At 35.5% G+C, this 13477-nt stretch overlaps 2 protein-coding genes across 2 annotated transcripts in view; one reads left to right on the top strand and one right to left on the bottom strand.

Moving 5' to 3' along the window:
- fndc3ba (fibronectin type III domain containing 3Ba) overlaps window positions 1–5724 on the top strand; it is a 120113-nt gene extending 114389 nt beyond the window's left edge. The window contains exon 26 of the mRNA XM_056744569.1: window positions 2132–5724. Within this exon, the coding sequence (XP_056600547.1) occupies window positions 2132–2443 (312 nt within the window). The 3' untranslated portion in view covers window positions 2444–5724. The remainder of the gene's footprint in view (window positions 1–2131) is intronic.
- A 2857-nt stretch (window positions 5725–8581) lies between these two features.
- ghsra (growth hormone secretagogue receptor a) lies at window positions 8582–11113 on the bottom strand. Its single transcript, XM_056743692.1, has 2 exons — window positions 10027–11113; window positions 8582–9634 (listed from the first exon to the last, which is right to left on the bottom strand). The coding sequence occupies exons 1-2, from the start codon at window positions 10802–10804 to the stop codon at window positions 9330–9332; spliced, it is 1083 nt and encodes a 360-aa protein (XP_056599670.1). The 5' UTR covers window positions 10805–11113; the 3' UTR covers window positions 8582–9329.
- Window positions 11114–13477: the final 2364 nt, after the last annotated feature.

The following is a 13477-nucleotide window of genomic DNA, read 5'->3' as shown; positions in this document are numbered from 1 at the left end:
TTCCAAATCTGTAGAAATCTCTTTGTTATGATGAACACAGAGAAAGATATTTGGAATAATGCTTGTAACCAAAACCTGGAAAGTAGGAAAAATGACAATGGTAGTCAAAAGTGCCCCAGAACTGTTTGTTTTTATACATTCTTCAAAATATCTTTTGTGTTCAACAGAACAAAAAATTCCAAATAAAGTCCTAGTCAATGTGAATGGTGGCCAAAAACAATTAGTTTAAAACCATTCTTCCAAATATATTTCTCTGTTTTTCATAACCAAATAATTTATAAAGATTCGAAACAACTTGAGGGTTAGTAAACAAAGACAGTTTTTTAATGTAGTCCTTTAATTCAGTACAAAACGTGCGAGTTAGTGATCTGGCAGGAATCTGACACTGACAGTTTTTTTTTTTTAAATTACTCCAGGTATGTAATTATCACCCACCAAATTGAACAGCTAATGGAGTTTGCTTACATTACGCATTATAATAGCTTACGAAACTGCTGTCGTAGGTCTTTGTAAATAGAAGCCCATTTAGCTTTTTTAACCAATAACACACAAGCACGTGGGTTTTTCCCCTGTCAGTGAAAATAGAAATGAAATGTTGTGTGGCAAACACAGGCGAGCAGTTCCAGTGCTGTTATACAAAATATTGTCATTCTTCCAACATCACAGATTAGAGAAAGTGAGCTAAATGGCATAAAATACTTTGTAGTTTTAATTGTTTTGTGTGTGTGTGTTTGATTTAGCTTGTTTATGTGTCTGTTGAAAAAGTAATGGGCTTGTTTTTGGCCAGCATTCATTAACACAGACTGTTGCACTCGTAGTATTAAATCTTCCTGAACTTCAATAATTTCAGTTTTTTATTTCATGTTTTATTCCTCCATCATAATATCTTTCGACCATGAGCACTTAAATGTTAATGGAAAAATGAAATAATGGATGGCTTGGATTACCTTTGTTTTTTAATGCTTTGTAATGCTAAGAGAGACATTTTATACATACATTTGCATAGCTTGTGGGTTTCTAGTTTACAGTTTTGTGTCTTCAAAAGTATGATGGACATGGTGGGGTGGAGTATAAGCTGGAACGTTTTCTCTTAAATTAAATATTTTAGACATTTAGAGTGTAGGATCATATACTGTACACTTTTACGTTTCCTGTGCTATAGGCATTTGGAGAGAGAACATCGACCAAAAAATGGATAAAATATAGTTTTTGTGTAAACCGTAGAGACTTTTTTTAAGAAAAGACTTTTAACTTCAAACAAAGCGAGAAATATACTCTTGAAACTTTTCTAAACAGTTCATGCTGTGGTATAATATCAGTGCAACTGATATAAACAGTAAAGGTGTCAGTATGTAGCTGTGGCGCTAATGCTGTGTAATGAAATGCACGTTTGGCTTCTTATTGTTGACTTTTCTTATAATGTCATAAAATGTAAAGTGTCTATCATCCTAGTGGTAAAATACAGGAAGTTGCGGTTGGCTTTCGAGAAATATTTAACAGCTGTTGTTTGGTAGAAAGGCCAAAAGTTACTGGTACATGAGCAAAACTCTGTCAATCAAACATGGGTTCTATTCTGCATTTTATTGAGTTTCCTCAAAATTCTGCTTTAGTGGGAAACTTGTTTACAACTGAATTGCATTCATAAAGTGTTACTGGAAAAGCTTTTCTGGGGTGAAAATATTTTTCCTTTTTTTCGGTACGTAAACACAATGTCATCGCTTAAATTCTGTTGTGACCACAAAATGTGATATTGACATCAAACATGATCCTATCAGGAGCTTTACTATATGTCAACCCATGCTCTTCTGTAAAGCTCGTCCTCATGTTACTGTTTGTCAACGCTTCATGTGATTTATCCTTATCATTATTCATGAAAGTCTCTGAATTACAGCCATTTCTAACAATAACAACCATAAATATGTACTCAGACCACTAAGTTTAGATTTTAAATTGAATCATTTATAGATTTATAGAAAGTGCTGCGAGTTTTATAAAACAAATATTTGGTACAAATAAAATAACTTAACAAGTATGTTGAAACATCAAACAATTTATTTTACATTTTAGACAAAAGGTATTAGTATATAATATCCATGCATTGTCATTTTTTTCTCTCTGTCTCTTGTTTCAGTTATATAAAGGAGAGGACACGACCTTCCAGATCTCTGGCCTGCACAATAACACAGACTATCGGTTTCGCGTGTACGTGTGCCGGCGTTGCCAGGACAACACTCAGGAGCTGTGCGGACCCGTCAGCCCATCCTCAATCTTCACACTGCGCCGCATAGAGACGGTGGCGCACGGAGAGCTCAGCTCCACAGAGACGGGAAGACCCACCGGCTTGTTCGCCACAGACGAACGCTTCGCAGCGCTCCTAGTGGGAGCCTTCGCCGCCCTCTCCTTCCTCATCGCTTTTATGATGGAATACTTCTTCATGAAGTGACATATAGAAAGAGAATAAGCAGCCGGCCAAGAAAACGAAACATTCACTTACGAGGGACACATACACACGAACACTTAAATATACACGCGTGGCAAATGAACTGTAGGCTGATTATGTATACAGGCACTCTTCTCTCTTTCTCTCTTATCCTCTGTGTCTCTACAATGCCTTCCTGAGTACGCTGTTGATTTTGCTCCTCGTCGCACCTTTGGGAAGCGAAATCACATTGCAGAGCTTTACGGAGAGTGGCGTGATAGCCTGTTTTTGCATGCTTCTATATTTTTGTATCCCTTTAAGTGTACGTTTATGTCTGGAGGAAGATGTATTGAATTTTCTCCGCGTTCAAGGCCTTACTTTGTTTTATCCAAGCGTGCTTCACAAAGTTTATGTTATAGCCATATGCGAGTTCTTGGAATCATAGCTTTATCATGAAAAACATGTTTTTGTATCCCACGATCACAGTTCAAAGCCACCACACTACTTCTCAGAAACACTAAATACTGTTACTGTAGTAAAGGCTAGTGTGGAGCCCCCTGCATTAAGCTGCCAAAGCAAGTTGCAATCCATGTGTGGTTTAAGTAATGCTGCTATTGTGTTTATTTTTTCCTGAGAACGGAATCAGTTATCTAATATATAGATATAAGTATAAGATTTTATAGAGGTATTGTAATATAAATATCAAGTTTGAAGTAGAGATCTCTTTAGGAGCGTGTCAATTCACAATTTAAGGTGCTTTATAAATCTGTGGTCAGTAGTGGTGGCAATCGAGTGAGATTTGCCATGCATGTATGACAACAACACCCTTTGCCACCACCGCCCTCCCAGTGAACGTGATTGGATGTCGCGTTGACCCCGACTGGCCATCTTTGCATATGTGTCCTGTTACTTTAAAGGTGCAGGCCGCATGATTGAGCATGTCACACACAGGGCTACGGTCTTTCTACCTGTGCCCCTTAAATGGACTAGGCTAATGTCGGCTCTGATTCTTGGGCTTCGTGTGGTGTCTGTAGATCCAAGGACCAGGCGATGGCCGGAGTCACAAAAGCCAGTAGCTGTGAAACCGGCTGGTTTTGTTCACATACGCTGTGAATTTCCCCTCAACTCTTTTTATTATTTGTCTATGGCCCTACACGTCATATTGAATGTTCTTCTTTGAAACCATATGAAAGCCAGTTGTAAATTTTTAAGGTGCTTGATCAACTTTATTTGGGAAGCAGCGGTGAACTCCTCCACCCGCTGCGCCTTTAACATGATGAGTGATGTTCATGCCAAAACAGCCTGATGCGCGTCTTTAGCCAAGTAAAGGTACAAACCAGCAGTTCCCATTGATCCAAAGAGTTTCTCTAACACACTTGCAGACCAGGGGAGTTTTCCAAAAGGAGAACAAAGGGGAAGGGTGTTAAGCAGGGCATGGCTTGTGCCTAAGCCACACCCCCTTGTTCCCCTGACTGACAGCCTGTATTGTACCTCAGGGACATGGACTTTTCAGAGGTGAAGACGTAAATGCTATGTTTCTGAGATGGTGCTGCGAACACTATTTTACAGAATGATATTGCTGTCATGACTCTACAGTAGCGTTATTCCGTTGTCTGCCTCCGCAGTTTTTTAAATGCATTTATTTGATCCGTTTCTCGCCTAAGCTGTGCCTTGCTCCAGTTGTCCGTACGCAAAATCGTTTACTAGCTCTGTATTCCTTTGCCAAAGTTAATGGGAAAGTAAGGTATAATTCTTTTAGGGGTTATTTATACGATCTATTGCATACAGTACTTTAAATGGCAATTAAAGTGCAATCTTCATTTATTTATTTTTCAAGAAATTAAGAGATGTAGTTATGTACTAATTCTTTTTATTGTAGCATGTTTTTTTCCAGTTCAGTTTTTTATGTATTGTAGATTAATGATTAAGGCCAGCATTCCTTTCATTCGTATTACTTTCATTCATTTAATGCTAAAACATTTCTATACCGTATAATTCCTGTTCACCTTCAAGTGCCGAAACTCCAGCTAGTTGTCTTCTCATAAAAAAACGTAGCAAATGTTTAACCTTCCGTTTTTAATTTGTATGTATTGGGACATGCGTAGCTAAATTTGGCATTGCTAAAGAGTGTTATAACGCTTACATTATCTTACTGTTTGCCAAAGCAAAGGCTTGTCCACTTTGTTTCTCTTTGTTTTTTAAGGGTTACTTGACAAATCGTTTGTGACGCTAGAACATCGCTTTCTTGAAAACGAATAACAACAGTTAAACTTAATCTATGAGTACACTTGTTTTGTTGGTAGTGAAAATCGTGCCATTTATACAAATAATCCTTTTGAGGTGAAATTGTACATGTTATTCACACTGAGAGGATGCAAAACAATCAACTGTTCTGAAGCAAATTATATTTTTCATTTCCTTTTTGTTTTGTTTTTTTCGAGACGTGTCATAGCGCAATAGTGAATTTATTCCAGTATTTTCGCCAAGGAATTATATATAGAGATATATATAGATATATAGTATGACAACTAACAGAAACGAAGCACTTTTTAAAGCAAAACATTAATCTTTATTAGATTTGTCTACATAAACGTGTGTTTCCTAGTCAACATTTGTTCGTTTTAAAATCAATAGAATCATGCATTCAAGAATTGATTTATTCATTTTTTTATTTTTCATTTTTTGTCTGTAAAACTGACCCACGCAGACTTCAATTTTAGGTTTAGTTTTACCCATGGTATAAGTAGTGTTTGCTCCTGACCAGTGAGCACTGGGAATACACATGTAATGTTTTTGTTTGTTTTCTTATTAGTCCTTGTAAAAAATTTAAAAAGAGAAAAAACATTTTTGTGGCCCAAGTACAGTTTTGTATTTTTTTATATTGCATTTTATTCTGTGTCATCTCTGTTTTGTTTGTGCTTTTGTTTTTAATTATGGAAATAAATTCGACGCAATTGCTTGAAGATAGATGAGATCCCAGCATTGTCCCAGAGAAATGTATAGAACCACGAGTGTATTCAACGATTTTCCAAAAAATGTATTTTTACCTCACCATTTAAAATGAAAAAGAAAAAATCTATATATATCAAACATTCCAGGCTTGTCATGATCTAAATTTTTTAAGTCATACATTTTTCCTTTTATTGTAAATGTTACACATTTTCATATGCATATATATAAAGAAACTGCCATATCAATGTTAATGTATAGATTTTTGCAAATACCCTATGTATGTAAGACTTAACTGTATCTGTAGCGTGTATGTAATATATTTATACCCAATAAATGTTTTAATTTTTACTGACGATTGTGTTTTGCATTGGTGTTATTAATCTCTTCAGTTAAATCTGCGGAGTTTATGATTAAAATCAATTTGTTTATTTTCTTTGCATGTTATATGTTGCTAATCTATATACTTATCACCAGTGTTGGGTAAATGACTCTGAAAAAGTAATTAATTACTAGTTACTCATTACATATTCAATAGTGTAATTAGATTACTGTCCAAATTACTCTGTCCAAAAAGTATTTAGTTACTCATTACTAATTACACTCTATATCCTACATCGACCTTAGTTAAGTTATTCAAGGATAGACATGAAACGGCTTATTTAATTAATTCAAATAAATAATATTATTAACTGACTAAAGTATTACAAATGTGAGCACAGATTTTAAAGTAAGACTTTGAATTTTGATGTCAATTACACTATTGCACACGCATATATTTCACAAAGTACTTAGTTTAAGTACATCAAAAGTAACTGTAATTAAATTACAGAAAACATATGAGTAATCCCTTACTTTACTTTTTCAAGGGAAAAGTAAATAAATTACATTAACTAATTAATTGGTAACTAGTTACACCCAACACTGCTCATCACCGTAGACATATATATTACCTTAACGCCAAATTGTCCGCTGGATCGTACGTCACGAGACATACAAGTGAATTGTGGAGCTGCAGTTTTCTGGATCAAGACACAACATCGTTTTCATTTCTCAACTAATTTCAATACTTTTCTATTTAAGTGAATTACAGAATAGTTTTGGCTTCAGTTAAAGATGGTTGTAGACATGAAAATGTGTTTAATTTTTATACGGAACTGTTAAAACTCGGACTTGTCAAGCCTAATTATTAGGCCTAATAATATACACTTCGCTAATGTGAATTGGTTTAAAGTAGATTTAATGCACATAATCAGAACACCGCTGATTCACTTTAAAATCCAGGGGAAAAATCTCAACAATACGTCTTTACTATAGCCTCGCGTAGCCGAAATATGGCCTTTTGGGCGGGCTTTGGCCATATGACTGACAGGAAAAGCAAGCAATCAGGTTTCGTCATGAGCCACGTCATGTTTGAGGGCGTGGAAATGACCCCGCAGTAACAGTCCGGTGTACATTCACAAACGTGTCAAAAGTTAAAGCAACAAAATGATTATAAGTGTATGCTCCGAGCCTCGCATTCTTTTAAGAACTAATCGTTTAGACGATCGTGATGAATTATTATAGCACCCTTTGTAAACACGACAGCTTACTTATTAGATGAGACGGCTTCGTGTTGTTTTTCAGGCGAACCGTTAAAGAACGCGACACGCACATCTCCCGGAAATCCTGTGAAATTCAACCAATCAGATGACGACTTGGAACATGCTGACGTGTTTTTAGAAAATTGTGCCTAATGCATCGGACGTTTTAGTCAACGATCCGTGGGCGTGACGTCCAAGGCTGAGACTAGGCTACTAACTATATGAAGAGTTTGGTTCCAAAATGAGATTACTTTTTTTAAATCATGTTTTTTATTGTGGATTCCAATTAATATCAACCAAACTGCAGTTTGTTTGTTTTTATTTAAGCTGCAATAACTAAAAAACTGAAAACTAACACAATACTACTCAATACAAACAAGATAACATAATAAAAAAACATGATTTTGAAAAAAAATTAAAGAGAGTTATCTCATTTTGGGATCAAACTCTTGATATAGGCCTACTGCTATTACATACTTATAATGCACGGCAGTGTTATTCGTTTTACTATATATCATTTTTTACTAGATTAATAAAAGAACATCAACTATAATCTTCAAAAATGTCTAAATTTACCACAGAAAAAGCCATTTCTAGTGAAAAACTAGTTTTTATATAATACGTAAATGAAACTCTCTCTGCGTCCCAATTCGCCTAATATGCCCTTAAAGTATTTCCTGTTTTTGTTATGGAAAAGTATGTATATTTTAGTGCATATAGCTAGTTTTGATTTTATTCATTGACTTTATTTATTCATGGAAAGTTTTACTGTAAACCTAGATTTATTAATTTAGCAAAGCAGCTTTTCCTTAATGTTTATGATGTTATTTAACTCCGCCCTCTCGGGGTGAATTATACCTAAGTGTCCATGGATTCAAACTTCACCGGAAACAGTATATCATCCAGGTACTTTGAGAATACTCATTTCAGTATACTATGATTTGGGACATACTAATTATATTTTCGAACACTATTTAGTACTCATTTCTTTAAAACGGCCCAAAAGTATGTTTAGACTTCTCAAAAGCAGAGCTGTAGATTTTTATTTATGGTGATTGCAGGTGCAAGTATGGGCTTGGTGGAAAAATCTCATATTGCAGCATCACTTTCTTCCTCATGAGGAGAGTTAACTGATTTATGATTCCATTCTCTTCTGTAATTCTCCTCTTCAGTCTGGGTTCTCTGAAATTGCTTTGACATCAATAAAACACCATCAAACACTGACACTGGAAATACGAATGCAGGGTATCTAACGATGTCCTAAAATTGATTTAGTAATAATGAATATTTATTATCATATCATTAATTAATGAATTAAAGAATATCTCAATCGTGACATTAGTTCCATCAATTTCTTATTACTATTATTTGGTTAAAGCTCATGTAAGATGGCTAAAGATTCATGGAATGTACATATTTTTGGAGCTAGTTTGAAAATACTGTGTAAAACATTTATACAATGATCTTCGAATTCATACAGATTATCTTTGAAAATTACTTACAGTAGTGATTGATAAATTAGGAAATACAACACAACAGAAATCCAGTGAAACATGGGTATATTTACATATTTTACAATATACACCTGTATGTTTATTTATATACATTATTTTGGAATACAAGAGACATGCTGTTTCCACAACAGAGACTTACACCCTTTGGAATTTACAGTGTGAAACGTTTTACTTCACAATAGAGTTTTTGCAATGGTTTAAAAGGAATATTTTCCTCAATGACAATCTATTGTCATTCCAGTACAAATGAAACACATTTTAACATTTGAAATATAAAAAAAAGAAACAAAAATCTTTTCATAATACAGTATGCTTAGTACTTTTCATAAGCCAATGCAATGCAGGTTTTTGTTTTGCCTTTAACTGATTACTCAAAGCATATGGATGTTGTGTAACATTTAGCTTTCATCTGAAGTAAAGCATTCTTCATCCACACAAACAGAGTGACGCACATGCTTAGAGAACATGTTATTCATGCACAGAATGTAAATGAAGGCATCACCTCTGCGTCTCCCTCTATCCGGGTGCAGTAGGATGCTGCTGTATCTACAGTGCTCATTTTGTCTTCCAGATTTCATTTGTATTTAAGGCAACTGAAGTTATCTCTCCTAAATTATTCTATGCATATGTTTGTACAACAACAAATGACTTTAAATAATAAATATGATGAATCTTTGAATCTTTCTAAAATAATCCATGATCTGTTGAGGAGATGCATTTGAGAATTGATTCAACATCCATTTGTGGTGTTTTCAAGTCTTATTAAAGGACAATCATGCAACAAAAATAAAATCAATGATTTGTCAGTTGTGTACAGATCAGGACGTCTGAAATGGTTGGTAATGGAAAAGGCAGTCTGTCAAGTCACAAACTCACAGTAGATTCTGTCCAGCATGGAGAACCCTCTCCTTTGACCATCGATGCTGTTCTTCTTGGGTTATTGTGCAATCCAAAAAGTTTGCAAGCTGCCATTCTGTACTTCTTAGACATGATGTTGTATAGAATAGGGTTGATCGCTGCGCTTAGATAAAAGAGTACAAAGGAGATGAGATTGCAGTAATGGCTAATGACAGATAAGACAGGAGATCCCATCTCTGTAGATTTGGAGATCAGGTATCGTCCGACGTGAAAGGGAAGCCAGCAGAGCACGAAGGCAAACACCACCACAGCTATATAGGATATAAAATAACTATTGTCATTTTTACAGAACCTTGTAGTTACAACAGCGTTAAAAATTAATGGATTTAGGCATGATATAAATAATATAATCTGAATAGAAAACAGGAAAACTTTCTATCTCAAACAGCGGTTTCTACAGGTACCTAATCTGCGCACAAAGATTCCAAGGATGTGGTGATTCTGTCATGTTAGTATTACTTTTGACTATAAAATAATAACTTAGATGTTACATCATAAGCACATGCATGTAAACTATTTCATAGTTCATGCTAGAGTTGCAGTATTGCTTTGTGCCAAGTGCAAGTCTTGTGCGTAACGGGAACGTCGTGCGTAAAGAGCGCAATATGCAACATTATCGTGGTTGCCTGACAATGTCACTTACCTAACATTTTCACTGTTTGTCTGTTGTTTTTATCACGACTAGAAACATTTTCTCCAATCGTCTCCCTTTTTCTCTTCCAAAGCTTTCGGCCGATGAGACTGTACAGAACAGTTAAACAGAACACGGGCAAGAAGAAAAAGATGCTTGAAACCCAAACCATAATGGATAAGAGACCAGACCGTATGGCATATTCCGTCGCTTTGCATTCGTTAGTATCCCATGAATTTGTCCCGTTTTCATGCTCGACACCAACGAGAACAAACACAGGTCCTGCGCTAAAGAAAGATACTATCCAGAGGACCAAAATGACTCCTCGCACCCGACCCTTGGTCACGATCACCTTAGCCCTTAAAGGAAAACAAATAGCAAAGTATCTCTCCACGCTGAGAGCAGTAATGTTCAGAATGGTCGAGTATGTGCAGCATTCACTGACAAACTGAAATAGTTTACAAAGTATGTTGCCGAAATTCCAAGGTCGGTACTTCCAGATCCTATATAAATCCAGGGGCATGCAGAAGAAAATGAGTAAATCCGAAAACGCCATGCTGGAAAGGTACAAGTTGGTGGTGGTTCGCATGTCCTTGTATTTTGTCACTACTAAAATTGTCATTAGATTTCCTGTTACGCCGATAAAGAAGAACAGGACGCAGGTGACGGTCACACCGATTAAGACCGGAATGGGAAAAATGTTGACTGGGGGCTCGATTCCCCAGTAAGTCGCGTTTTCATCCCAACTGCAATTGAAAGAACAGTTGGTCCTGTTAACCCAGGTAGGCATGCTGAGAGATTACGGACCATCTAAATCCTCGGAGAGAGAGCTCGGGGACAACAGTCTCCCCAACGACTCCCCATACTGCTGTGCTCAAGGAGCGGTGCCCAACGGTATACCGTAACATAAACAGCTCGTGTTTTCACTAAAAGCGTACAGATAGGCTATCCAGTTATTAAGTGAATGTCATTTGAACTGCACTTGCTTGCCATCCACTCCAGATCAAAAAATGTTCCAAATGATACGAAACGATGTAGGGACGGCACTCCAACTTCTAATGCTGCTGTTATCTGTTCACAAGGACAGAAAATGATTTGTCTTGAAGCTTTTGAAGGTATGTTGGTGTAGGTAAGTGTTTAAGGAGAGAGACGAAGAGATGAAATCACCTCGCAGAGAGAAATGTGCGAACTCCGCACATCAGTTGCGCGCACTGGGAGTCAACCACTAGCGTTCAGTCAGTCAGTATCGTTTCATCATTGATTCAGTGGGTGCACAACAGCAGTAGAGAGCTTTGTAATTGGTCAGAAAATATACATCCCTATTATGTATTGGATTTACATCTAAAACCTTGTGGAATAAGGATGAGATTTTTATTGAATACTGCCATCGTGTGGTGATGAGAAAAGAACGCAGAGAAGGCGATAAACTAATATGTTGCTATTAATCATTTATATTCTAAAGGATTTGATAGTTATCATGGTTATAATTGGTATTGGTTATAATTGTGTTGGTTTTAACTGTATGATCTCTGATAGCTTATATTGGTAATGTGTTGGGTTGTGATGGTGCAATGTTGTCTGGCCGATGAGAACATCATTAAATTCTAATGGAACAAGTCCCCCCAATTTTTTTTTAAATGATTAAATACTGCTATTGTATTCATTTTAATACTAGAATCATTTGATTTAAAAATATATATTCCTGATAAGAGGTGAAGAAATATTGAAATAACAAGAAAGTTGGAATATACGATCACACTTTGATATCCAATTCTCTTAAAAAAACAATAATAATAATAAGTTAAACATCCCATGTTTTTTATTTCATTTAATTAATTTATATTTATATTTTAAAATGGTTAAATAGTCAATAGCTAGGGGTTATAGTGCTATTGTAAGGGAAGCCATTAGAGTTGGTGTTAAATCCATAACACTTTTCTTTTTAATACTAGAATCATGTGATTTAAAAAAAACTTTAAAAAACTATATAAATTTTTTTTTTTTATTATTTAATTAATTTCAAGTTTATTGACATTAAAATACAACATTTTAAAACAGCTTTACATGAAGTCATAATGTAATGTAAAAAGTCTTTAATGTCTTTTCGTTTACAAATGGAGCAGAGGAATATTAAATGTATCTTAATTACCGATTCAAACTCCTTGAGGTCCATCTTGGAAGAATAAGGGGACATGGTGCACATAAAGGTGAGGACTAAACATTCCACCTAGAAGTCCTATGGTAACCCCAGGATATGACACCAAACAAAGACCATTATCCTATTAAATTGAGATAAATTGTTGCAATTAAAGTATTTTTACAATATATTACATTAAAGTATACCTATTTTTTTGTAAATTTAAGTGAATCACTACAAAGTAACCTGGTTTATATCATGTCAGAGGAATAATTTAATATATATTCTTTCTTTGTGAGAAAATTGCTAAATCATGCATATAGATTAAATATTGCAGGATGAGAGAGTTGGTGCACTGTAACAGCACTCATCTGATATCTCTGTTCGAGGGGTTTATCATCATAACAATGTAACACAAGATAGGCTACAAGCTTTGGAGGATTGGCTATTCAATTGAAAAGTAGTTTCTTAAACAATATCATTAATATCAATAAAAAAATAACATGCTTTCCTCACCCAAAGAAAAGTATCGAGTCAGGCCATCATAAACTTATCACATGATCACAAGGGAGTGAATATTTGATCTCTTTAAGAGATTTGAGTCCAATTAGATCATTGATAAGAGCTGTAAACACACACACAGTCTCTCATTTATACACGTGCAGAAATACACATGCTTTGCGTGGAATGAAGTTTTAGAGACAAAGAAAGTGTTATTGTACTGCAGTCCACTAGATGGCAGTAGTGATGTACTTGTACGTAAGCTTAAATATTAACTTTTAAATTGGTTAGTAAGATAGATAAAGCATAGACGTGACCATAATCAAACTACACTTTTAAAAATAAAGGTGCTTCACGATGCCATAGAAGAACTTTTTTTGTCAAAACGGTTCCATGAATACCCTTTAACATTCAAAAACCCTTTCTGTGTTACAAAAGGTTCTTTGTGGAACCAAAAATAGTTGTTCTGGCATCACTGTGAAGAACCTTTTAGCTTTTATTGTAATTACTATTCATATGATATTCTTTGTCTGCATATGTTGCTCTATCACTCTTTCTCTCTCAGTCTCACTTTCTCTTTTAAGTTCCTGCCCCTCTTCCCCTCCTGCAGTTCAACTGGCATTGTTTTTGTGTGTGGGGGACAGAAAGAGAGAACGACAGAGATGTTTGTTTGCTGCTGTGAGAAATGGCAATGCCTGCCATGTGAGCAAAGGTATGGCTGCTCCGGCACCCCCTGCCGAGGTAATTATTACAGACTCCAGAGACTAGAGGTCTCACACCAGACAAGGCGGAAAATTGAAAATATAAATGATTTATGGTCCCAAG

The sequence above is a fragment of the Triplophysa dalaica genome, chromosome 3 (genome assembly GCF_015846415.1).
Source record: "Triplophysa dalaica isolate WHDGS20190420 chromosome 3, ASM1584641v1, whole genome shotgun sequence".
NCBI classification, from domain to species: Eukaryota; Metazoa; Chordata; class Actinopteri; order Cypriniformes; family Nemacheilidae; genus Triplophysa; species Triplophysa dalaica.
This window is presented reverse-complemented; position numbering and strand designations above follow the sequence as displayed.